Genomic DNA, 26,577 nt, shown 5'->3' on the forward strand with positions numbered 1-26,577 from the left:
TTTTTTACCCCCTTTTTCTCCCCAATTTCGTGGTATCCAATTGTTACTGTCTTGTCTCATCGTTACAACTCCCGTACGGGCTCGGGAGAGACGAAGGTCGAGAGCCATGCGTCCTCCGAAACACAACCCAACCAAGCCGCACTGCTTCTTAACACAGCGCGCATCCAACCCGGAAGCCAGCCGCACCAAATTGTCGGAGGAAACACCGTACACCTAGCGACCTGGTCAGCATGTTCCAGAGATTTCTGTAAGTCTTTAGCTGATACTCTAGGATTCTTCTTAACCTCATTGAGCATTCTGCGCTGTACTCTTGCAGTCATCTTTGCACGACGGCCACTCCTAGGGAGAGTAGCAACAGTGCTGAACTTTCTCCATTTATAGACACGTTGTCTTACTGTGGACTGATGAACATCAAGGCTTTTAGAGATACATTTGTAACCCTTTCCAGTTTTATGCAGGTCAACAATTAGGTCTTCTGAGGTCTCTTTTGTTTGAGACATGGTTCACATCAGGCAATGCTTCTTGTGAATAGCAAACTCAAATTTTGTGAGTGTTTTTTATAGGGCAAGGCTGCTCTAACCAACATTTCCAATCTCATTGATTGGACTCCAGGTTAGCTGACTCCTATTAGATTTTGGAGAAGTCATTAGCCTGGGGGTTCACATACTTTCCCCAACCTATACTGTGAATGTTAAAATTATGTTTTCAGTATAGACAACAACAAAACAATAATTTGTGTGTTATTAGTTTAAGCACACTATGTTTGTCTATTGTTGTGACTTAGATGAAGATCAGATCAAATTTGATGACCAATTTATGCAGAAATCCAGGTAACTCCAAAGGGTTCACATACTTTTTATTGTCACTGTAGGGAATCATTTGGGACGTTTGCTACCTACATCCTTCCTGTTCTTTCTAACACTAAATTGACCACTTAGCAATATCAGATCCTTTTATATTATGGTTATTTAACATTATGTTCCACTTACCTTGGATATAATTAATTCACTAAGGCAGTTTTTGGACAGTAGACATTTGTTTTGTTAGTGTAGCTACTATGCATCATTTTCAGAAAATGGGCTGAAAACAGTATACACTTTGACCTTTGAACCCAGAATGAGATTCCATAATAAACCGTACCTGCCCCTCTTCTCCATACATTCCAGGATGATGGGGGATATTGTGCTGTTTGAGGGGTAAGTCGTCCTGTTGTCTGGGTTGGTGGTCTCTCTGTACATCAGCGCTGCGATAAAGTCTGAATAAGGTACTGGCTTAGGAGTGACCACATTACTGTAGACACAGGGAGCGATATGTTACATGGCAGAATATCGGTCTGTCAAATCTAGGGGGAAAAAACTCACACAAAAGGGTCACAGTGTCAGAATGTCAATAGTTAAGCATTCATGTACAGTATTTGAGTGTGTCCGTGTCTCACTAGTGATGGTCTTTGCGGTCGTCTGGTGGTGGACAGCGGAGGAAGAGCGAGCGCTCCACTAGGCTCTCCATGTTTCTATTTGGGTGCTTCAACTAGGGAGTAAATAATAGATAGGCAAGATCAATTATTCCTCCACATCTACACAAACACTGATGTGTCTCCCTTCTAACCTGGTGGGAGTATCCGTAACCCAAGGATCCATACGCAATCACCATCTCCATCTCCAGCTTACAGATGATCTGGAAAACAGGTCGGCTTTTATTGCGTGTGTCAATGCACGAATCCACTGTCCAAAACTCCCATTGAACATGATATAACTGTCTCACATGTTGACCATGGTGTCTGATTCATATTCTGTACCTGGCGCTTGAGCCTCAGCTCCAGCAGGTGGTTCATTTGTGATTTCTGATTAGAGAACAGGACAGAGGACAAGACGGTTGATATCTGGTCCTGCAGGCCAGCCTGCTAGCAGCAGGTGAATGACAATACTTGTACCATCGACTGGAAGCTAAAATAGAAAGAACCCATTGGTTCTTTAGTGGAGGACATCCACACGTGTTGAGCCCTGGACAGCTTTGTACACTCACTCTTATGATCATCATTTTATTATTATCCCATTTAAACATGGCATGGTGAGCATGAAGGGGCGGTTCGTCCCCATCGCTCCTGTCCGTGTCACTCACACTGACGATGTCCAGCAGTTTGACAAAGGTCTTTCCTATGAGCTTGGGAACGCCCGTGTCCTGCTCAAAGAAGATGAGCTCCACCACCAGACGGTGTGACTCACAGACACCCAGCGTGTTATCAGCGCTCTTAGGAATCTGAAACATCCAAATGAGTTATTGATTGATTGTGTTAAAGTCTTGGATAGAGGAAAAACCTGTCCTGTTAGATGCAGAAAATAATATTTGTACAACTTTCTCGATACAGTATTGCAATAGCTGGCCCCATACTGTACCTGCAGTGTAGCCAACTCTTTTGACATGACCAATACATGAATCCAGACAGAGAGAAGTTGGCTAGACCATCAACTAATATACCTACTTACCTGTATGGAGAAATACTTCCACTCGTTGAAGCAGAGGGGGAACTTGGAGCGCTCAGCCTTGGAGTCCTTGTAGGGCTGGACCATAGTACACTTCACCTTCTCCCCAATACTCGCCCTCAGGAAGCCCTGGGTGCCTTTCTTTATGGAAGCTGGGAACACAACGCTCACGAAAACACTCATTTTACTAGTCATTTAGCAGACACTTATCCAGGGCCACTTACGACCTACCTAAGTTAGCACACTGACACACACACAAAGCTCTGGCATGGTGAATAGGGTCTAATGATTTCACTGTTAGGGGTCACTGAGAAGGATACCGTTTTTATTGAAATCCCTGCAGTTTTTCAGATGGACTGTTAGACATCCTTTCTGTAAACAAAATATACTATTTTAAACACTACAGTCCTTTAATGTAATAATAATATGCATGTCAGGTGTAAAATCTATATTCCAGTTAACTAAGCATTATAATGGGAATTGACAATAGGAGAATGCAAATTCACTAGAGGGCCTCGTGGAATTAGTGGTGGTGGTGGGGGAGGCTCCTCCTCCTCTTCCTCATCGTCATCAGGAACAGGCTCGGCTCTTGATACTCTTCTCAACAGCTGTGAAAATGAACCAGGTAGCAACCCAGCCCTCTAGTGTTATGCCCGTGACAACTGATGATTCAATGTGCATCTATTAAACTGAGAAAAATACTGTAGGCGTATTTCTAGGGTAAATATGCCTGCCTGTTGTAACAATTATATTTACATTCCCAATGAGATTGACTGATTTTCCATCCGTTGGTGGCCCTTCGTTCGTCGTTGCCACTGGATCAGTCATGATACACCTCGACGACTAGTATTTTCTGAGAAAGTTTGTAAATAGGAAGCAAATGTGCCACTGGAAAACGCTTTCAAAATAGGGATAGAACTTTCGCCGTTGTCATGGCAACATAGGTCCAACAAAAATAAGCGAGGCCTTGTTCTATCCGGGGAGCGTTCGTAAATTCACTCTGGAGTGCCAGAGAGCACCCAGTCAGTGTGCCCAGAGCTTTGTCAGATTGTCCGTTCGTAAAATCAGTTTCACTCTCGGAGCGTTCAGAGCGTACACTGGTCAAGGAGTGGGGTTGATCCGAGTGTTCTGACCTCACAACGGCTGCCAAGCACCCAAGCTAACTGGCTAAAGTTAGCTAGCTTGCAAGCTACTTCCAGACAAAAATGAGAGTTCACATCACTGACCATTTCTCACCCTAGCAGAGATGGTTAGGCTGTTTCCATGTTATCCAGAGCGTTGGTGACTGCAACTGTGCTGCTGGCAACAATTTAATTACTCATTTTTGCCGACGTTTACTGACACCGGCCATATACGGGTGTTGAGCGTTCGTAAATTCATAATTTTCTGGCACAGTCAGACGAGAGTGCTCTGAAATCGGAGTATTTAGCCTGAGGGAATTTACGAACGCACCCCATGTTCAGCAGTGTAAGCGCTCCAAGCATCTTACAGCAGTTTACAACTTGGTCGCCCCCTAGTGAAATATTTATGTACTGTTTAAAATACAAAACATGCATTTACGCTGATTGTACAAAACATTAGGAACACCTGCTTTTTCCACGACAGACTGACCAGGTGAATTATATTATCCCTTATTGATGTCACCTGTTAAATCCACTTCAATCCATATATGAACTGGAGGAGCCAGGTTAAGGTTTTTTACACATGCCATTCAGAGGGGGAAAGGGCAAGACAAAAATATTTAAGTGCCTTTGAACGGGGTATGGTAGTAGGTGCCAGGCGCATCGGTTTGTGTCAAGAACTGCAATACTGCTGGGTTTTTCCATGCTCAACAGTTTCCTGTGTGTATCAAGAATGGTTCATCAGCCAAAGGACATCCAGCCAACTTGACACAACTGTGGGAAGCGTTGGAGTCAACATGGGCCAGCAACCCTGTGAAATGCTTTCGGCACCTTGTAGAGTCCATGCCCCACCGAATTGAGGCTGTTCTGAGGGCAAAATAGGGCACTCCAAATTAGGAAGGTGTTCCTAATGTTTTGTACACAGTGTCCTATTTTCACAGCTACAAATCAGCCATACATATGAATGACATTTTTGACAAGACTTTAATGATTACTTTCCACTTGTGTATACAAAGCAGTTTGTCTGTACAGAATGGACCAGGGAAACATTTAAAACAATCACTTACAATTTAGTACCTGGAAAGTGCAAAAAGTACAATTAAAATCCACTAAAATAAAAATCATGCTGTACATTATACACCAGTATTTATAAATCAGATATACACACACACATCCATTTTGGTGACAGTCACAGAGCAAGCAGCTAAGGTAAGACACCAATATATTTCAGATTTTTAGTCAACTTTGTTTACAGTTCTAGATTCTTGGTTCCTATTTGATGGTAAGTTTGTGGAATGCTGCTATCCATGGGTTATCATGGAGGGAAGGGTAAAACAAAGAATTCTACACACGAACCGGATAATTGTCTGTATGATGCAACGTGGATAAAAAGGCACTGTTTCAGTGGTGGGGTCGGAAGAAAGTCCTAAAACAAGATAGTGGTGTCGTCTGCCTGACAAACTAAGATTGACAAAAATATAAACATTTATTAAATACGCCCTTTGGAAAAAATGAGTAACACATTCTGATGAGAATGGAAACTGTTTAAAGGAGTATGCCATCGAGACACATAAGCATAAACAATTAAAAATACACTTATTGAAACGGCCTCTTGGTTAAAAAAGGGCACACGTTGGTCTGTGATTGTATTCTCCGGACAGATTGCGGAGAGACTTAAAAGAGAAGACCAAAAACAACCACACTGCACATAGAAGTCTGATCCCTAATCTATAACCACCATAGAATCAGAATGAATGATTCTAAGTCCATGATAGATAAGAACCAGAATCACTGAATTGTTACCAAGAAGGCAAATGATATGACAAGGAAATAAGGAATTTGGCATTTTAAGAAACTACTGTCATCATGAACATACACACTCAGATTATGCAACATATGATCTACCCCGACCAAACTGTCATTTTGATTTGACAGGAGCATAACAACCATAAGGATTCAATGGGGGGTGAAATCATTCATAATCTCAAACATTGACATAAAAACACACATGAAATCTCAAAAAGCCACGTTAGGCCCGGTTCACAGACACGTTTAGTGACGTTACTGCATTTATGGAACTCCAGAGGACCTTAACTAGCTGACATGGCTCCCAACTAAGAGACAATTATGGAAGGAGGAGGAACACTGAGGTGATTCTGACTGTTGGAAGATGACAGCCGTTTGGGATGTCCCTTGGCAGAATTAAGTTTAATCTCCCAATCGCGTCGTCCCGGTCAGAAAAACCAGGAAGACTGGAGATTTTTCTTTATAGTTCAGCCTTGACAAGAGGCTGGAATGTACCAATGCACAGTCAGCGGAGCAGAGGAAGGAACTGTATTGCTGTAACACTGACATCTCAAAAGCCCTTAGAAAGTCTCCCCTCCCATTGTGAAAGGTGGATCGATCCACCGTCTTCAGTTTTTCGCAGCATAAATCTTTGTTGAACAACTGAAGCACCACTTAAAAACATACAAATAATGTAGTGTGAATTTCAAAAAGCTCATTTTCATTCATAAATAAACATTGATTCAAGTAACATAAAAACATTCTAGGATGGATCTAGAGCTAAACATTGCACACTAAGCCAGGTTCAGTATGGTTCGTCCCTCCGAAGCATGCGGTCTAACACAAGTGTGAGAAGCTTGCAGTGTGTGTAAGAGTGTAGTGTTTGAGGGGAGCGAGTCCTTTGGGCACGGTATGGGGTAGCTAGTGATTCTACAACACTAGGCTTCTCTCTTCTTCTGTAGTGTCAAACTAGCGGACTTTGGGTGCGTTCCAGGTCGTCTTTATTGCCGATTATCAGATTTCACAACGCCTGGAGAAGTGTTCAGCGTCTCAGAAACCACATTAAATGTCATATAGAAATCTACTGAGATTGCAATAGAGATGACATGGAACGCAGTCACAGGCTTCTCCAATAGGGAGGAGTCTATGCAAGTGTACATTAGCAAACAAGTGTGTGTGTGTGTGTCAGGCTTAGTACGAGTGTTGGATACCTTAGGGCCCCGTCCTCTATACTAAATGAGGAGTGGGCCGGAAATGCCACGCAAAACACAACCTAACCACAGACCTTATACACATGCACGCATCTGTAAAAAACAACTACAATTATCAGTAACATCAAACAAAAAAACTAAACCAAAAACATTGTATTGTGACTGAACATAGCCCCTTACTGCTGCATAGGAGCCCTGAGGCATCGGTCACAGCCTAGTCAGACTGGAAGGCAAAACCAAGTCAACAAAAGCCCACGGGAGAAAACAACCAGCGAGAGACAACACACAGAAACACAAAGAGCGTACATACACACACACACTGCTCAGTGGTCTCGGGTTCAGGGTTCGGAGAAGTGGGTCATCTTGATGACCAGAGAAATATAAAATATAATTCCCATTGAAGTCAGTGTGATGTGATGGGTGGACCGTCAACCAGGTTAAGTGTTCCCATTGGAGTAATTACATTTCTACGTTGGGGATCCCCTTCATTCCTTGGGCCTGAGAGGTGGAGGGGTCAGAGGTCAGCTCAGATTGCTGTAGTGTGTGTCTGCATAGAGGGTCTCTGTAGTAGTGGGAGCCACTGGCCTGACCGTGCTAGTGATGATGGAGGAAGATGAAGAGTAATGGCCATGTGTGTCATTGAAGGGGAGGGGGGGTGAGGGGATGTATGCACCTACAGTTGGATCAGAAACTCGACGCCGGCGCCTGCTGGTCCGTCCTGACCTGCCCTACTCATCCGCCTAACCTTTACACACCGTTAAAACACACACACACACCCCCCCGTCTTCCACTCGTGGGTCAGTCTGTCCTTCCCAAGTCAGAGGGAGGAACAAAAAAGGAGTAAGATTCTCCCAAAACAGTCATCAGTCAATCAAAACGAGGGGTGGTTCAAATCTGATTGGGTAGACTGTGATGATTGGCAGGGCTTGCGGGCCAATCAGGCAGGCAGCAGGGTGAGGGGGTGTGGTGGTAGTGGGAGGGGTGGAAGGGGTGGTTGTGGGGGTCAGTTCTGGTTGCAGGCTGGTTGGTACTCTGTCTCTCCAGAGGAGATCTGGGTCAGGCGCTTGCTGGAGCCCCACAGCTTACGAGTGATCTGGCCTGAACGCATCTGAGAAGAGTGGAGGAAAGGAGGAGGAAGTGAGGAAGAGGAGAGAGATGAGGAGGAGGAGGAAAGTGTGAAGTCAAAAGAAACAAACAAAAAGCAGGATATGATTTATGAGTGATCGGTTAGTTCAGAAATGTTGGAATGACGTAGTGCCAGTTCAAAACCAAAGCTTGGTTCACTTTGAGGCAGGTCCATTTGTATAAAAGAAAGGTGAGAGAAGTTGGGAGGGGATCAAATTATCAATTGATTCGAGGGTGATTCCCTGTGTCCCTCCCTATCCCATCATTACAGCCCCAGAGTTAACCTTACTTTCATGTCTACCAGTAGGGAGGAAGAAATCAGGGTTAAACCATTTTCACTTGAAGAGCAGGAAGACAATAAGGGTTAAACCATTTTCACTTGAAGAGCAGGAAGACAATAAGGGTTAAACCATTTTCACTTGAAGAGCAGGTGGGAATAAATTACAGCCTAGTGCATCTTATTATAGCGTAGCTTATTACTAATATAGTTTATATGGCTTGAATTTGCAGAGGTGTTCATCCAAGGCAATTCACAGCATGTCACAAATACATATTAAATCAGTCAATAATAATGACACTTCCGGTAAACAATATTGGACAACACCATCCCAAGGCCCAAAAATAAGTCATTCCTCGGTTAGAATGAGGTAAACGGAAGCCCATGTTTTCATTTCACAGTAATATTCCAGGAGAGGGTGTGTTGTATTCATTCAGAGGCGTTTATGGAATGTCTCAAGTGTTACTGTGTGTGTGGTTACCAATCCTTGCAGGGCAAGAATGGGCCAGGGTCCTGCTTCGCCCCAGAAACAGGGTCATGTTCATTAGGGCACGCAACAGAAAATTATTTGAAGTCTTACAACAGAAAACGGGGGGAAAAAGTCAAGGTAGCTCCTCCGCTGTTTGTCCGTTTTCTTCCGTTTGGTGCCTAATGAACACACCCGAGGTGTATGTGGCTAAGGAAGGACAGGTCATTTAGGACAAATTATTAGCACTACAACAGAGAGAGAATGGTATGCCGTGGTAGTTTGTAGGGTGAGTTTATGAAGTTCCCTCTGAGGTAAATACATTTGTTTTTTTATTGAATTGAGGGGGATGTTCTGCTCAGGGGGTCAGGGGTCAGGGCCCTGGGGGTTAAACATTAACTTGTCCCGGAGGCTCAGCCTGCGGGCGGGCGAGCGCACCCTCAGCGGGGCGAGCAGTGGCATTGCCATGAGGGGTGAGCCCTCCAGGCTCTGGGCGATGTAGTTTCTGAATGAGCTCTTTACCTCGGCCGGCTTGCCCACGCCCACAATGATCAGCTTGCCGTCCTGCAGGCCCACCAGCACGTGGCTCTGCTCCTTGGTGACAGACACGCAGCGTACAGGCACACGCATTGCCATGGGGGTGGCGCACAGGGACAGGCTGCCCGGAGGAGAGAGGAGGGGAGGGGACAGAGACAGAGTGAAGGGTTGGGTTAGACAGATAGAAAAATCCCTGATATATATATATTAATAATAATAATAATAATAAACTCTGTTGCATATATGATTTTGTTTTGGGCGGTGAAAACGTTTTCAGTGTAAACGACTAAAACCAGATATAAAGTATGTAGAAAAGATAAATGGAGATAATCTTTGAGAACTAACAAATCACCAAAATAAAAACTACAGAATTGAAAATGACAAAAACAATCAATTTAGAAGTATTAATATTGTTATATTTGAGTAAAGGAACACAGTATTAGACATGGTAAAATGCATAGAATTGCAGGAAATTAGCTTTAATACTGCAGTATTTTCTCTCAGCTCAATGCAAACATTTGTAAAAATGCAGGAAATGGGCTTAAAAAAAAAAAAAGTTAAATCAGCTGTTCAGCGGCCATTGCCACCCTTACCACCTAAGACCCTTTTTGATACAGCAAAAACCCTGTAGATGCATGCGTGGAGTCACGCACACAGACAGACAAACACACACAGGAAACAAGGTCACCTGTACAGGTCTCGTATGGAGAGGAAGCCCTGCTCGCTGCCGATAACCAGGTACTCCCCGGACACACACATGTCTGTCACCTGCTCCTTCAGGCCCTCCGTACACAGGTGCTTCCCATTGACAGAGTACAGGTGCAGGCCGTTCTTATCCTAAACAGGGACAGGATGAGAGACAATCGGTACATTATGATTGGGTCCTGGTGTACATCTAGTGGTTAACTAGCGTTTTGCTAAGCATCATGTTGAGTTATGTATGACGTACTGTACCAACTAAGTCAGTCAGTCACTCACTAAGCAAATAACTCACTCCCCAACTCACTCACCCTCTGTAGCTCACCAACTAAGTCGCTCACCAACTAAGTCACTATGGCTTCATTCAGTCCAATTCTGATATTCTTTCCACTAATTGGTTCAATGACCAATCACATCAGATCTTTCTCTGAGCTGATCTAATTGGTCATGAATAATCATGAATATAGATCTGCATTGGGCTGTCCGTCTAAACACACACACACACACACACACACACACACACACACACACACACACACACACACACGCGCGCGCCGTAGCTGCCTGGTCAGACTCCTGCACCAAAACACATTAAGATTTTTTAGAGAAGACGATCACGACATTTTCAACTACATATTAAGAACATGTGTTAGTGTACCTTGAGCGTGGCCTTGCCCTCTACACAGGTGTGAACCACCACACACCCTTCATAAGAGATAGCCAGGTGCAGGATGGAGACCGGCAGGGAGCTCTCACAGGGCGGCCGCAGACACCGCATGTACTGGCCCCGACGCACCGTGTGGATGATCACCGTCCCGTCCTGGTACACAGAAACAAAACATCAACAAGATCCATCTATCAACCAACCCTCCAACCCCTTCGTCCTCCTGCATTCCTCCAACCTCCTGCATTCCTCCAACCTCCTGCATTCCTCCAACCACTCCAACCCCTTCATCCCACCAACCCCTCCATCCCACCAACCCCTCCATCCCCTTCATCCCTCCAACCTCTTACCCGTGATCCAGAGACGGCCATATCCAGCTCTGTGCTGATGCTGACGCTCAGTACCTCGTCAGTGTGTCCATACAGAACCTGTACCGGCTTGGGACACAGCCCCACCGGACAACCTCCCTGTAGGACACACACAGTCACACGCTCATACACCTGGGTAGTGTTCAGTAGGGCATACAGTAGTAAAACAGTTTGCAACCGAAAGCAGATATGTGTCAAACAGTTTCACTTCCTTTTTTCTTTTTTTGGTGTACTAACATCAAACGTTTCCACGGTAACAATACAGTACAAATGCTTTCTAGTCAGTGTAGTGTATTCCAATAAACCCTCAGGCTTCATGATCTCACCTGCTGCAGCACCTGCCACACCATACAGGTGTTGTCCCTGGATCCAGAGATCAAGTGGATCCCACAGTAGTCTGTCGACAGGCACGTGACTATGTCTGCAGTGAGAGAGAAGACACCAAATAATTACTATACTGTATGTACAGACAGTGTGCGTGTGTGTCTGAGTGCATGTATGTGTGTGTGAGATCCATCCATACCCATGTGTCTGATGTGATGTCCCACAGTCTTTCCCTTGACCAGGGAGGTGACCCTCAGGCTGTTGTCCCAGTGGCCACCGCTGAACAGGAGCTTCCCGTCATGTGACACCACAAACAGACCTGCCGTCACCTCCACGCCCGGAGAGAAGGGCCCACCCAGGACCCGCTGGGTCCTAGAGAGAGGGGGGAGGAGCAGAGAGGAGGAGACCTCAGATACATACCTCACAGAACAACTTTATGACCAAGTAATGACATCAAGTGCCCTCCAAGGGTCTGTTCCAAAACATTTAAAGTGCATTCTTCCCGTCCCCATCCTGGAGATAATCACAGATCTGGATACACCATGGCAGAGTTTCCATCATACTGCGGTGACAAACCAAACATTCTCAGATGAGTGATTACTTCAAGGAATGGAGGTAAGAACTCAAACAGGGCTCCCAGTCTCCCAGTCAGACTACAACGCCCCATAGTTTCAAGTAGAAAAGGGGGAGGGACTGACTTGGGGTTGGCCACGGTGGGGTCCTTGATGAAGGTAAAGTAGTTGGAGATATTCTTGTCATAAGGCAGCCAGCCGTGGGTTCCCATCAGACAGTTCTGACTCAGGGTCACCATAGTGTCTGGGCTGCCCTGGGTGATGAAGGAGTGGGACTGGTTTTTGGGGACCACGGCTTTCACCAGAGGCACGTTGTCATTGATCCCCTAAAAATCAACATTTATTTATGAAGTTGTTTTTCAATAAAACGATTTTCATAAAGTACTTTACAATAATCAACAAAGAGGGTCATGATCATATGCTTTAGTGTGTGTGTTTTCAAAACTAACCTCGACAAAGAAGGACTTGAGTTCGGCAAGGTGCTCGAAGATGCTGAGTGGCGAGGCATCTAGTCGACCTTTCCTCTTCTCCACCTCCTCCAGAGAAAGACGTACTGGGTGTGGCTCCTGTACACACAGACAATACATCACTATAGCCCATCTAAAATACCTGTTCTAAACCAGTGATTCTCAGCTAAATATCCCCGAGTAACCCCACCAGCACCCATTTCTGTTGTAGCCCTGGCTAAACTAATCACCAAGCTGTTGACGAGTTTAATAAGGTGTTTGTCTGATGCTACAACAATGAGTACTGTTGAAGGTCCTCAAAGACCAGAGATGGGAATCACGGTTCTAAATAACCTGTTAAAGTCTCATTCCCAATGATTCCTAATTGACCGGTTCATCCCTCAGTGTTCCAATGGGCTCATATCACGAGGAAGGCCTGGGAGGTTCCTCCCGGTCAGGTCAAGCCTTGTGTGTTTTCTCCAGTACCTTGAGCAGCTGGCAGGGTGTCTGTCCAAAGTTACTGATCATCCCCTCTACGGCTTTACGCTCCTTCTCATCAGTGATTGCATCCAGGTCCACCGCCCCTACAGCAAAACCAGAGACAAACGCTTCAGTAAAGTGTCATAATATAGCAATCTAGCGTTTCTTTAGCATGAGTGTTATTGTATCAGTCTATGGGTTTTAGTGTTAGCATCCGTACCTTTGTAGGTGCAGCGTTTCTTTAGCATCAGTGCTATTGTATCAGTCTATGGGTTTTAGTGTTAGCATCCGCACCTGTAAGATGCTATGGATAAGAGCATCTGCTGAATGACCAAAATGTAAATGTACCTCCACAGGTGGAGCGTTTCTTTAGCATCAGGGCTATTTTATCAATGGAGTCTTGGGGTTTAGTGTTAGCCTCCGCACCTGTAAGATGCTCGTAGGTGCAGCGTTTCTGCATCAGGGCTATTGTATAAGTGGGAGTCTTTGGGTTTAGTGTTAGCCTCCGTACCTTCCACAGGTACCGCGTTTCTTTAGCATCAGGGCTATTTTATGAGTGGGAGTCTTGGGGTTTAGTGTTAGCCTCCGTACCTTCGTAGGTGCAGCGTTTCTTTAGCATCAGGGCTATTTTATGAGTGGGAGTCTTGGGGTTTAGTGTTAGCCTCCGTACCTTCGTAGGTGCAGCGTTTCTTTAGCATCAGGGCTATTTTATGAGTGGGAGTCTTTGGGTTTAGTGTTAGCGTCCGTACCTTCGTAGGTGCAGTAGTAGAAGACATTGAGGGCCTCCACGGCCGCGGGGCCTCGCTGTTTGTAACCGAAGATCAGATCGATCCAGTCTTGCAGGTGGGCCGATACGTACTCAGACTCCTGTTACACAACACACACACACACAAAGGCCAAGACACACACATTTTTAACCCCCTCAGCAATAAATCACTAAATACTACTCTCTGTGGAATGCATTTCTCCTGCACATCATGGTAATAGAATGTGTGTGATCCAATTGTGTTAGAGGTTTTTCTCCCCCCTTGGGACAAAGCATTATGGTAATGGTGACCGTCCATGAGAAAAGGAGGCTCACCAGGGCTTTCCTGTGCTTATAAATGAAGTCCTCTGGAGACTTGGCCCATTTAGGCAGGATGACATCATTCACCCTCTCCTTGGAGATCTGCAGGCGCCCCAGATCAAAGGCTAGAGGGAGCGAGAGAGGAGGATGAACAAAGGACGGGGGAGTGAAAGTGGATTCCATCAGAGTGGCAGTGTGACCAGATAAAAAGAAAACAGACTAAATAACATTTTCAACTGAAATCCTCAGTTTCTACAATTCAGGGTGTAACTGGGTCAGTTATAGATTTAGTCCGATTTGAACAAGTTCCAGTGTTCCACAATCTGAACCGGTCCAGTCGAGTCCAGATGTTCTCTGATTGACTGTGTGAACACCACCACAGGAGGCGTGTTAGTACGGACAGTCAGTCAACATAGCCAGCGTGTCTGTGATTCTCTACAGACACGGAGCTCATCTCACCGTTCTGATTCTCCAGGAACTCCGGGAAGTAGAAGAACTCTGGGATGAGCTCCTTGACGTCGTTGGGGTTGTCCGTGAGGGTCTGCCACAAAGCTGGGATGGAGTGGAACTGGCGGTCCGCACAGTCAAACCTGGACCGAGGGAGGAAGACCAACAGCCAATGGCCTTAAAGTATGCCATAGTACTAGAGACCGGATGGTTTTGCTGACCATGTGACCTGACCAAGACAAACTGTGAATCTAGTAAGGCTGTAGCTCGGTGAGAGAAAGACTTCTGGCCTTACTGACATCAGTACAATAGCACCTCTCCAGACAAGAGCATAGATACATTTGATTGTTAGTTGGAACACACGTGTAATCACAGAACTAGAATGACTAGAACGCACAAAGCTGCTCAGACCACAGCAATTTGACTGGTACAACCCGAGCACTGATAACTCCATGGACTTTAATGCTGTTAACTTCTGGCCTGAGTTTTCTAGTCTGATTCCCCCCCACCAAAACCCATTGCTTTTACCGTCCACTCTGTAGCGCGATGTGGAGGGACGTGAAGGGTTCCACGCGGATGAGATAGTGCATGACTCCTGCTGCGTTGGAGTAGTGGGTACCGTAGTGGAACCGGTCGATGGTCCCCGTGGGGTCCTCAAAACTCTCATACCTACAGACAGGGAGACGTGAACTTAACATTATAATTACTTACTACATTTACTACAACAGAATCCAGTTATTTGCCCTCAAAGAGACATTTCCTCAACGGGAATAAAGTGTTGTATTGCAGTAAGTCTAATTCTATGGACGAGGACACTTATGTAGTGAAGAGAATGAATGAATACACTGCCACCCTGGAACGTGTCACGTAAATGCCAGTATGTAGACGCAGCAGCGGCTCAGTGAGAGAGGTTGAGAGAACGTACTTCTCCCGTACAGCCTTGGCGTTCCGCTCGTTGAGTACGGCCACGGGCTTGGACAGGTCCCGGAACACCCCTGGGTCTGTCAGGTCCAGCTCCTCTGACGTGTAGTCCGACAGGATCCAGGGGAACTGGATACACACACACACAATTAACTAAACCATGAACAACCTTTAGAAGAGCACCAAGATGGTATATTCCACATCTTCCCCCATAGGGTCCGTGTTAACAGAACGTACCACTGGGTACTGAGACAGGTCGTTGTAGGTTCGGCCCGCGATGGTGTTCAGCTGGATCAAGTAGTCAAAGTTGGTCATCTCTCGGTTCACCCATTTCTACCAAAGACGAGAGAGAGGTTTAACACAACCTGTCAACAAAATACCTGAGACCATACTGACTACTTAACAAGGGTCATGCTCAGTAGGGCACAATGTAACAAAACATTTTGCAAAAAATAATACATCTGTTCTTATAAGACCAGCTCAGGGAGTATCACCTCCGTTTCAAACCACTTCCTCCCTACTGAACACGACCTTGATCTCCCATGTCAATGTTTGACCCCTGACCTGTGTGAGTCCGGAGGCCTTGAGCAGCTCCTGTGGTGAGCGTGTGCCGTACAGGCTGAGGGAGCGCAGCAGCAGCATCCTACTGTACACCTTGTTCCGCACCTGTCAATCAAACCACACAGAACATTCCAACATGAGGGGGTCTGTTCAAAAGTGTGAAATCTTTCAGAATGCTCAGATCAAAATATATTATGTAGAACAGATATGATGGCCTGTCATGTAGAATAGGGAGTAGTACAGGTTCTATTTGTTCTTAACGTTTTACTGTACTCAACACACCCCAGTACTCCAGGCCTATGTAGTCATTCCTTCTACATAAGTGTTTCCCAAACCCCTCCTCAAACACCCCCCATCTACTTACTTGATCTATTCCAGGACTAGCCCTTGATGAGTTGAATCAGGTGATGTGCTAGCTCTGGAATAGACCAAGTAGTGAAATGGATAGGGGTACACCGTTCTCAATCCACATAAAAAGCAGATCCCAGAACTGACCTCTTTCTTAAAGTTGAGGAAGTAGTTGGTCTGGTCTATGAGGAAGATCTCCAGGGCCGAGCGGCGGAGGTTGTACCTTCGCAGGTGGATCTCCCGGATCTGAGATAGAGGCCACTTAAAGTCCTGACCAACACCTGGAAGGACAGACAGGGGGACAGACAGGGGGTTGGTTATGTATAATACACAAGGCCAGGAGTTTGACCTAACTAGGGACTTGACCATGGCAAAACTCCAGGCCCGAATATTAACCCTACGTCATTACATTATATGATGTGTATTGCATGTGGGAGCAGCTGCACCTCTATGTCTAAGACAACACAATGAGTCTTTAACAGTGTGGTATGTATGTATTGTACATGTCTAGTCATGACAGCTACACCTCTATGTTTAAGACAACACAATGAGTCTTTAACAGTGAGGTATGTATCTATTGTACATGTCTAGTCATAACAGCTACACCTCTATGTCTAAGACAACACAATGAGTCTTTAACAGTGTGGTATGTATGTATTGTACATGTCTAGTCATAACCCATCCATAACCTCTGGTTTATCGCTCACTCTCCTTCAGCCTCCCTTCCTCTCTCCTTCTTACTAAAAGCAACTTTTCCTCTAACCCCACTATTTCATCCCTTCTTCCTCCCCTCCCTCCTCTTTCAGGAGAACCCTCCCTCCTATCTTCCTCCCTCTCTCCTCACCCTCCTCCTTCTCTGTGCTGCTGTCATAGAAGTAGATGTGCTGGGTGGTGAGCTCCAGACGTCCAGGGCTGACATCCACCTGGGTGACCAGCTCACAGTCCTCCCACAGAACCAGCTTCTCCTTCTGGCCTGCCTCCTCCACGTCCCCCCTGGAAAGAGAGAGCGAGACAGCGAGAGAGATAGAAACAGACAGATAGGTGACCAAGTCCATTCACGTTTGTAGTCAAAGCCACCTAACAGTCCACAACAGACACAACAATAGTAGACAACGTTGAGTGTACTGACGTGTTGTTGGTCGCTGCGGGGTCGTCTTCAGGCAGCTCCAGAATGTCGTCCTCCAGGTCGCTGACCTTCACCTGCTTGACCGCCTCCAGCAGTAAGGACTCAGATGTCACCTTCTGCTGCTGGACACCTGGGGGACAAGGGAGAGGAAGAGGAGGAACAAGAGGCGGAAGAAGAGTTAGAGGAGGAGGAAGGTGGAAGAGGAGTTTTTTTTTTTTTTTTTATTTATTAAAAAAGTCAGTTAAGAACAAATTCTTATTTTCAATGACGGCCTGGGAACAGTGGGTTAACTGCCTGTTCAGGGGCAGAACGACAGATTTTTACCTTGTCAGCTCGGGGGTTTGAACTCGCAACCTTCCGGTTACTAGTCCAACGCTCTAACCACTAGGCTACCCTGCCCCCCCATGTTAGAGGAGAAGAAAGAGGAACAAGGAGGCAGAGGACAAAGAAGATGAAGAGGAAGAGAAAAAGGAACAAGAGGCAGAGGACAAAGAAGATGAAGAGGAAGAGAAACATGAACAAGAGGCAGAGGACAAAGAAGATGAAGAGGAAGAGAAACAGGAACAAGAGGCAGAGGACAAAGAAGATGAAGAGGAAGAGAAACAGGAACAAGAGGCAGAGGACAAAGAAGATGAAGAGGAAGAGAAACAGGAACAAGAGGCAGAGGACAAAGAAGATGAAGAGGAAGAGAAACAGGAACAAGAGGCAGAGGACAAGAAGAAGAGGAAGAGAAACAGGAACAAGAGGCAGAGGACAAAGAAGATGAAGAGGAAGAGAAACATGAACAAGAGGCAGAGGACAAAGAAGATGAAGAGGAAGAGAAACAGGAACAAGAGGCAGAGGACAAAGAAGATGAAGAGGAAGAGAAACAGGAACAAGAGGCAGAGGACAAAGAAGATGAAGAGGAAGAGAAACAGGAAGAGGAGAAGGGTCCGTGTCTACAGCTAACATTATGGTTTATTCAGACTCCAGCGATGCCTTGTCAGGGGAACCAGTGAAGCTGCCTCTCTTACCCAGGTTGTCCCTGAGAGCGCTGGCCTGCCGGTGGTCCTCATAGTTGTAGTTGGGCACCAGTTTGAGTCTCATGCGGGAGTAGTTCTCCGCGCTGGACACTCGCCAGTGCATCTCACTCTGCTGCCTGAGAAAACAACAGACAGGAGAACGTCAACCAAGTTGCATGAACTGAAGAACAAACTGAACGCAAGAGAGACACACAGAAACTCTCGCCACTGTGCTTCTGCCTCTGTATTGATGGCTCTTTGGGGTTTTAGGAGGGGTATCTGTAAAGCACTTTGTGATAAACTGCATTGATGGCTCTTTGGGGGTTTTAGGAGGGGTGTCTGTAAAGCACTTTGTGATAAACTGCATTGATGTCTCTTTGGGGGTTTTAGGAGGGGTGTCTGTAAAGCACTTTGTGATAAACTGCATTGATGTCTCTTTGGGGGTTTTAGGAGGGGTGTCTGTAAAGCACTTTGTGACACCTGCTGATGTAAAACAAAAAGGTGTTATAAAATAAACTGCATTGATTGACTGACTGGAGGACAGTGGACAACAGTTCTTTGGCTGATCATGTGTTTACCGGGGTGCTGAAGTAATTACCAATGAAGTCCTATAATCATATATAATACTGTATATATAATAATAAATAGTGTGTGTGTGGCCGTTACCTGTCTGCCCAGGGGCCTCTCTCACACACCAGGCTGCGGCGTGCTCCTCTCCACTGCCTGAGGACGGCGCTGTGCTGGCTGTGAAGCTGCTTCAGCATGCTGTTGTATCGCAGGTTCTCCTGCCGGCCGCGCCGAGAGAAGGGCTCCACAAACTGCTCCTGAGGGACGGCGGGACGAGGAACGGGGAGTCAGTGTGTTCTGGTGTGGAGAACACCACACAAGGCAATATGCTCTGTGTTACTGTGGTCTGACATTTCATTTCCATGATACAGCAGTATTATGGACAGCTCAATATGAAGTGGACCTTACTCGGATCTGTGTGTCTGTGTGTGTGTGTGGTGTGTGTCTGTGTGTGTGTGTGTGTGTGACCTGGAAGCGTATCTTGCTCTCTCCCCTCTCCCTCTCTCTTTTGTGCAGGTTGACCATGAAGCTTTCATAGCACTCCTTCCAGAACAGAGCCATGGTCTCGTGACCCTGGCTAAACGTCTCAATCTCATACTGCTTCATGTAGGGGATGATCTGAGGACAGAAAGAGAACCAATTCAACTACTTATTTTGTTCTTCTCAGGCTCGCTCTCTCAACACCGGAGATTGAGAGATGCATTTTCTCATCTTTAAGGTTGATCTTCAAATTTCTCAACACGTTTCTTGCTGCTCTTCAAGAGTTGAATGACTTAGCAATGATTTAGTAAGGCATTGAACCAGCTCCTCACGTATTTGTCGAGGTAGACCCTCCACTCGGGGGAGTTGCAGTAGAGCTGGAAGTCCTCGAAGAAGGAGGGGCTGCCGTTGGTGTCAGGCAGCTGGGGGAGGTGCAGCTCCATGTACAGCAGCTTGTTCACCTGCAGACACAACAAGATATTACAAGAGATTAGAAAATAATCCAAAGTGGTGTGAGGTATTGACATACTACAGACTAGTGGCTAGTAATCCTGGACTACAAAGCATATTCAAAAGAGATTCCATTGAAATCTCTCTTTAGTCCAGGACTATGTTTAATCTGTGTCCTAGACACCGACCCTTGGTGTGACAAATGTTTTGTCTATGTGCCAAGGTTTTGCCGTTATTTAAGAAAACAGTCAGCAAGTCTCTTTGGAATGTTTGATACGGATTCTACTTCATTGTGACTGTTCATCATGCATGTCTTTTCGTGTCTGAGCTTGAGTGTGTGTGTGTGCCTGCGCGTGGATGTGTGTGTGTGCCTGCGCGTGGATGTGTGTATGTGCCTGCGCGTGGATGTGTGTATGTGCCTGCGCGTGAGTGTGTACCTTGGAGAGCAGCGTGCGGAGCAGGGGCACCAGGCACATATAGGTCTCCTCTGTCTGCCCCCCTACAGAGCGTCTCAGGATGCCCTCCACCTTGCCCAGCAGGTAACACGCCTCGTCCTGAGTCTCCACGCTCTTGGTCTGCAGGATGCCGTTCAGCTTGGCTGTGGCCAAGGCACACACCTGGCAGGAGAGGAGATCACTTACATACACAGCTTATCTGGAGGTGATAAAAACATTCATATAAAGACAAGCATCCTGAATAAGATGTGACACCTGGTAGTGGGGTTATAGTGGGTTATAGTGCCTTCTATGAGACTTCGTGTGAGGCGGGTCGCCCTCAAGGGGGACTAAGCTGAAAAGGTTTGAGTACCACCGGTAGACTGAAAGTAGAGGTATGAAGTGTACAGTTGAACCCACTAACTAAGTTCCACTGGAAAAAAGCATCTGCTAAATTACTCAAATGTACATGTAAGAGTGTGTGTATGTGACACTGGACAGATTCTCACCTGGGGGTCTTCCTGGGCCATGAAGCCCAGCAGAAGCCTCAGGCCCACCTGAGACAGCTGCAGCCACTGGGCCCCTGACGAGTACCACACCATGAGACTGTCCATCAGAGTCACTGTCTCCTCCAGGACCTAGAAGAAAACAATCAATGAATCAAATCCCCTCTAACATGGCTTGTGTTACTCAATTGGTTTATAATTATTTAACAAAGCCTAATTGTGGATTGCAGTCACTCTTAGGCCATAGACTGCTTTCAATGTAACAAATGTCTTCATATGTCAAATCACTGAACTATCACTTTACAATGGTATGACATTCACACATACTGGCAAAGATGTCGCTACTCCTAATAACAATACCTTCTCTGTCCACAGGGTGGGGTTGACCAGGCCCTCCGCCTGCAGGAAGTCCTGCACAACGTGGAGCAGCCGCACAGCGTTCTCGGTGTGCTGGGGCAACATGGCCGCCGTGGCCTCCCGGTTGTCAGTCACAGCCCACTCCAGCATCCTCTCCATCAGACTGGGTGAGAGGGAGGGAGGGAGGGGTGGGAGATGGGGATAGAAAGAGAGGAAAGAAGGATAACAGAGGAGTGGAGGAAATTAAGAGAGAGAGACAAACAAAATGTGAATAAACACCAGAGAACCAGACCCCCACTTCAAGACTGATGTGACTGAACACAAAACACATTGAACAGCCACAACTACAGTCGTCAAGTCACCCTGCAGACTGGTTCCTACTCCTCACGTCACCCTGCAGACTGGTTCCTACTCCTCACGTCACCCTGCAGACTGGTTCCTACTCCTCACGTCACCCTGCAGGCTGGTTCCTACTCCTCACGTCACCCTGCAGGCTGGTTCCTACTCCTCACGTCACCCTGCAGGCTGGTTCCTACTCCTCACTACAGTCGTCACGTCACCCTACAGGCTGGTTCCTACTCCTCACTACAGTCGTCACATCACCCTGCAGACTGGTTCCTACTCCTTACGTCACCCTGCAGGCTGGTTCCTACTCCTCACTACAGTCGTCACGTCACCCTGCAGACTGGTTCCTACTCCTCAAGTCACCCTGCAGGCTGGTTCCTACTCCTCACGTCACCCTGCAGGCTGGTTCCTACTCCTCACGTCACCCTGCAGGCTGGTTCCTACTCCTCACGTCACCCTGCAGGCTGGTTCCTACTCCTCACGTCACCCTGCAGGCTGGTTCCTACTCCTCACGTCACCCTGCAGGCTGGTTCCTACTCCTCACGTCACCCTGCAGGCTGGTTCCTACTCCTCACGTCACCCTGCAGGCTGGTTCCTACTCCTCACGTCACCCTGCAGGCTGGTTCCTACTCCTCACGTCACCCTGCAGGCTGGTTCCTACTCCTCACGTCACCCTGCAGGCTGGTTCCTACTCCTCACGTCACCCTGCAGGCTGGTTCCTACTCCTCACGTCACCCTGCAGGCTGGTTCCTACTCCTCACGTCACCCTGCAGGCTGGTTCCTACTCCTCACGTCACCCTGCCGGCTGGTTCCTACTCCTCACGTCACCCTGCAGGCTGGTTCCTACTCCTCACGTCACCCTGCAGGCTGGTTCCGACTCCTCACGTCACCCTACAGACTGGTTCCCACTCCTCACTACAATCGTCACATCACCCAACAGGCTGGTTCCTACTCCTCACTACAGTCGTCAAGTCACCCTGCAGTCTGGTCCTACTCCTCCTCAATAATTTTTTGTAACAAAATGGGTCTTTTTAAACTAATATCTTTGTGAGACTGAAACTTTTTAATTGAACGTAATATCTCGTGTTTGTTGTCTAAATGGAACTGTGCATTCTGCATATTTTCAGTCTTGTCAACTGAGAATGAAATAAATCAAACGTAAAAAATGCCAGTGTGTCCACCTGAGCTTGATGTGGTCCACAGGCAGCAGCAGCTCGTTGGTAGTGCCCAGCTTGGTGAGGGCAGAGAACACCTGCCCCCGCTCCAGCCAGGCGGCATCGTCCGAGCCCTCCACGCCTCGCCACATTACGCACAGCACGATCTCCAGCAGCATGCGAGACAGCTCCTCCTCCGTCCGCTAGTGGGAGACAGAGAGGAGGGAGTCAGTGAGAGTCACATCCAGGTACAGATAGACAAACACAAAGGGGGTTCCCTCCCACCCCCAGCCTCCATGGTGTGGTTTGACCCCCCCATGTCTGGCCCTACTGACGACAGTCCCATGGGAGAATCTCAATTGCATTACCTTGACTCCTCATGTCCTCTCTCCCCACCCCATTCTGAAAACCCATCCAAAACATAAGGACCTCTGACTTTCTCATCCAATGGGTTTTGAGAAGGAGACGAGGAGAGAGGACGCGAGGAGTCAAGGAAACGCAAATTGAGATTGTCCCCATCTATAAGATGAGAGGGAGAGGTGGCTCCCTAGTGAGGCAGTGACATTTTATAGCTTTATAAGTCTGTGGGGGATCAGAGGACCTGAGGGACATAGGAACACTCTGGCACCACAGTGGAAACCAATAGGGTGGATACACAAGCCCCCAATAGGGTGGATACACAAGCCCCCAATAGGGTGGATACACAAGCTCCTAATAGGGTGGATACACAAGCCCCCAATAGGGTGTATACACAAGCCCCCAATAGGGTGGATACACAAGCCCCCAATAGGGTGTATACACAAGCCCCCAATAGGGTGGATACACAAGCCCCCAATAGGGTAATCTGGATCCCTACCAGGAATTAGCTTTCAAATATCCAATTTGAGCAGCTGAAGGAAAGGAAGACAATTTATACAATTGATATACAGCCATTGTGACTAGTCAGACTTCCTAGGGCCTTCAGGGAACCACCTAGAGGAAACCACTTTTATCTATTGATATACAGCCACTGTGACTGGCTAGCTACAATGAAGACGAGAGGAAACCACTATAGACAGATGTCTCACCTCAGCACAGCTGAACGACTCCCCCAACGACATGTTGTCGCTGAACAGGAAGCTGTCCTCGGTGAGGGACGCCGCCGAGGCATCTGGGAAGGCCTTGGCTGACGCCTCCAGCGGCGATGGCGTGCTGACCATGCTCCCCGGCGTCTGGTTGCCGCTCTCCCCGCCCTCGTAGGCACTCATGTGGGACAGGTCCAAACTCAACCCCCCTGCTTTCCCTCCCCCAGACGCCCAGGGCTTGAGCAACAGGCCCTCCCCAATCTGACTAACGGGCGTGTCCAGAAGCGAAAGCACATCCCCATTTTCAAGACTATCCACTGATCTTCTGGAGCTCATGCTGAGGCGGTCTTCATCCACCAGTCTCCCGGCGCTGCCTGCTCGGCCCCTCCTCTCCAGGGGCAGTTCTAGGCGGCTGCCGCTGCCCCGGCTGAGGTCCAGGCTGCAGGTGCTGGCAGCGTCGCCCCGCCCCGGGCCGCCCTCGCAGGGGGAGCGCAGGAACAGCCTCATCAGGGTCTCCTGCCAGCACAGCTGTCTGGAGATCTCCCGCGCCGCGTCCTGCTGGGACTGGAGGAGCTGGTACAGCTAGAGGGAGAGAGAGCAGTAGTATTACTACCCAAGTATTCATTATTGTTCATTCAACATTACTGACCTGTTATTTATTATTCAATGAGTATTATGCTTATGTTATTTATTTATGTCATCAATGATTGAATCTTTTTTGGGGGATGGAGAAAGAACAAGGGATGCAGGGAGGGAAGGAATGATAGTGAGGGAGAGAGAGAGAGGAAGGATAGAGAGGCGGGGGAAGGGGAGAGAGGGCGAGGAAGGATAGAGAGGGGGGGAAGGATAGAGAGGCGGGGGAAGGGGAGAGAGGGGGAGGAAGGATAGAGAGGGGGAGGAAGGATAGAGAGGGGGAGGAAGGATAGAGAGGGGGGAAGGGGAGAGAGGGAGGAAGGATAGAGAGGTGGGAAGGATAGAGGGAGGATAGAGAGGTGGGGGAGGAAGGATATAGAGGGGGAGGAGGAAGGATAGAGAGGTGGGAAGGGTAGAGGGAGGATAGAGAGGTGGGAAGGATAGAGGGGGGATAGAGAGGGGGGAAGGATAGAGGGGGGATAGAGAGGGGGAGGAAGGATAGAGAGGGGGGAAGGTGGGATAGAGGGGGAGGAGGAAGGATAGAGAGGGGGAAGGGTAGAGGGAGGATAGAGAGGTGGGAAGGATAGAGGGGGGATAGAGAGGGGGGAGGAAGGATAGAGAGGGGGAAGGCGGGATAGAGAGGAGGGAGAGATAGGGGAGGAGGGAAGGATAGAGAGGGGGGTGGATAGAGAGGGGGGATGGATAGAGAGGGGGGATGGATAGAGAGGGGGGATGGATAGAGAGGGGGGATGGATAGAGAGGGAGGATGGATAGAGAGGGAGGATGGATAGAGAGGGAGGATGGATAGAGAGGGAGGATGGATAGAGAGGGGGGGATGATAGAGAGGGGGGATGATAGAGAGGGGGGATGGATAGAGAGGGGGGGATGATAGAGAGGGGGGATGGATAGAGAGGGGAATGGATAGAGAGGGGAATGGATAGAGAGGGGAATGGATAGAGAGGGGAATGGATAGAGAGGGGAATGAATAGAGAGGGGAATGGATAGAGAGGGGAATGGATAGAGAGGGGAATGGATAGAGAGGGGAATGGATAGAGAGGGGAATGATAGAGAGGGGAATGGATAGAGAGGGGAATGAATAGAGAGGGGAATGAATAGAGAGGGGAATGAATAGAGAGGGGAATGAATAGAGAGGGGAATGGATAGAGGGGAATGGAGAGAGGGGGGAATGGAGAGAGGGGGGAATGGAGAGGGGGGAATGGAGAGAGGGGGGAATGGAGAGAGGGGGATGGATAGAGAGAGGGGGGTGGATAGAGAGGGGGATGGATAGAGAGAGGGGGATGGATAGAGAGAGGGGGATGGATAGAGAGAGAGGGGATGGATAGAGAGAGAGGGGATGGATAGAGAGAGGGGGATGGATAGAGAGAGAGGGGGATGGATAGAGAGAGGGGGGATGGATAGAGAGGGGGGGGGTGGATAGAGAGCGGGGATAGAGTTTTAGGAAGATCAAAACCAGATATTTTAGCACAAGTTTATAATCCCTTTTAAAATGCCTTCATTTCAAAGATTTCAAAGTAATATCATCCATTTATGGTTGATGTAGTGATTTAATTATTATGGATATCAACATCTGGTATGTAGGAAGATGTCTGTTTCGACCCTGAGAACCGGGTATGTGTGTCGTTTTAATAACTTAGTGTGTGTGCTCTGTTCCCTCACCCTATTGCACACGAGCAGGCGTACGCTGGGCCCGGCCCGGTGAGTCAGCTGGACCAGGGCCATAAGGTCCTTGTAGCTCACCACATGATCTAAGGGGGGGTCAAAGGTCAACATGATAAGCCATAGCCATATAATTTAGTCGAGTACACATTGACTGAATCTCATATTACCTGTTGGGCCACACCATAATACTGGGTCATGTTCAGTAGGGCACACCGTATAAAAACATATCTCAACGGAAGGCAGAAAAGCATGTTCAGGAAGTACCTCACTGTTTGAAAACGTTTTCTCTCAGCTGAACATAACCCTGATTGATCTGTCCATATAGCTGAATGGGTAAAACAATAACCTGAAGTACACTGGAGAAACATTGATTTCCTGCCCTTTGCCCATACAAACCTCACTGCAGAACCGCCCTGACTCTCTCCAGCCATTCATTCAGTCATTTATTTATAGAGAGGAAGCCATTCTCTGCAGTCTACACTCCGTCCAACTTCAGCCTCACTCCCGCCAATCAATTAACCCTCAACGCTTCATTGATTGGCCACTAAATCAAACTCCAATGGAGTCATGGGAGTAGATCCAGCCAATCAAAACTATTCAAGGGCTGAACACCACATCTACAAAGGTCTATAGGGACAGCTGGGTGAAGCGGAGTCAGTTCTCATTCTTTTTTATTGGCCAATGAAATGAAACCACTTCACCTGCGTTACTGTAGATATTGCTTGGGTAAAAAAAATATATATAGATTTTTTTTTTTTTTAAATCACCAAACACATTTGTATTGCCTTATACTTTAGTAATACTAATTGGTTTGCTGTTTAGTATGTATTTGTAAAGTTCCCACGAATTACCCTTCGGACACAATAACTATTTGGGGGTGGC

At 47.3% G+C, this 26,577-nt stretch overlaps 1 protein-coding gene across 2 annotated transcripts in view; it reads right to left on the reverse strand.

Annotated features, from left to right (window-relative positions):
• Positions 1-4,566: 4,566 nt before the first annotated feature.
• Positions 4,567-26,577, reverse strand: part of LOC139372953 (neurobeachin-like 1) — a 31,594-nt gene continuing 9,583 nt past the window's right edge. The window contains exons 16-45 of one of the 2 annotated variants that reach the window (XM_071112847.1): positions 25,693-25,781; positions 23,386-23,964; positions 22,346-22,521; positions 20,823-20,982; positions 20,466-20,594; positions 19,960-20,139; positions 19,405-19,533; positions 19,061-19,210; positions 18,692-18,849; positions 18,038-18,162; positions 17,028-17,154; positions 16,743-16,891; positions 16,046-16,179; positions 15,554-15,655; positions 15,227-15,322; positions 14,994-15,118; positions 14,597-14,737; positions 14,081-14,211; positions 13,637-13,746; positions 13,305-13,422; positions 12,562-12,659; positions 12,079-12,195; positions 11,756-11,955; positions 11,257-11,429; positions 11,060-11,154; positions 10,716-10,832; positions 10,360-10,521; positions 9,691-9,839; positions 8,988-9,123; positions 4,567-7,705 (exon numbers count right to left, since the gene is read on the reverse strand). In XM_071112847.1, the coding sequence (XP_070968948.1) occupies positions 7,601-7,705; positions 8,988-9,123; positions 9,691-9,839; positions 10,360-10,521; positions 10,716-10,832; positions 11,060-11,154; positions 11,257-11,429; positions 11,756-11,955; positions 12,079-12,195; positions 12,562-12,659; positions 13,305-13,422; positions 13,637-13,746; positions 14,081-14,211; positions 14,597-14,737; positions 14,994-15,118; positions 15,227-15,322; positions 15,554-15,655; positions 16,046-16,179; positions 16,743-16,891; positions 17,028-17,154; positions 18,038-18,162; positions 18,692-18,849; positions 19,061-19,210; positions 19,405-19,533; positions 19,960-20,139; positions 20,466-20,594; positions 20,823-20,982; positions 22,346-22,521; positions 23,386-23,964; positions 25,693-25,781 (4,460 nt within the window). In that variant the 3' untranslated portion in view covers positions 4,567-7,600. Of the gene's footprint in view, positions 7,706-7,748; positions 9,124-9,690; positions 9,840-10,359; positions 10,522-10,715; positions 10,833-11,059; positions 11,155-11,256; positions 11,430-11,755; positions 11,956-12,078; positions 12,196-12,561; positions 12,660-13,304; positions 13,423-13,636; positions 13,747-14,080; positions 14,212-14,596; positions 14,738-14,993; positions 15,119-15,226; positions 15,323-15,553; positions 15,656-16,045; positions 16,180-16,742; positions 16,892-17,027; positions 17,155-18,037; positions 18,163-18,691; positions 18,850-19,060; positions 19,211-19,404; positions 19,534-19,959; positions 20,140-20,465; positions 20,595-20,822; positions 20,983-22,345; positions 22,522-23,385; positions 23,965-25,692; positions 25,782-26,577 lie in introns of those variants that run through there. The other variant, XM_071112846.1, reaches the window with a different exon arrangement.

This window comes from Oncorhynchus clarkii, chromosome 18 (genome assembly GCF_045791955.1).
Source record: "Oncorhynchus clarkii lewisi isolate Uvic-CL-2024 chromosome 18, UVic_Ocla_1.0, whole genome shotgun sequence".
NCBI classification, from domain to species: Eukaryota; Metazoa; Chordata; class Actinopteri; order Salmoniformes; family Salmonidae; genus Oncorhynchus; species Oncorhynchus clarkii.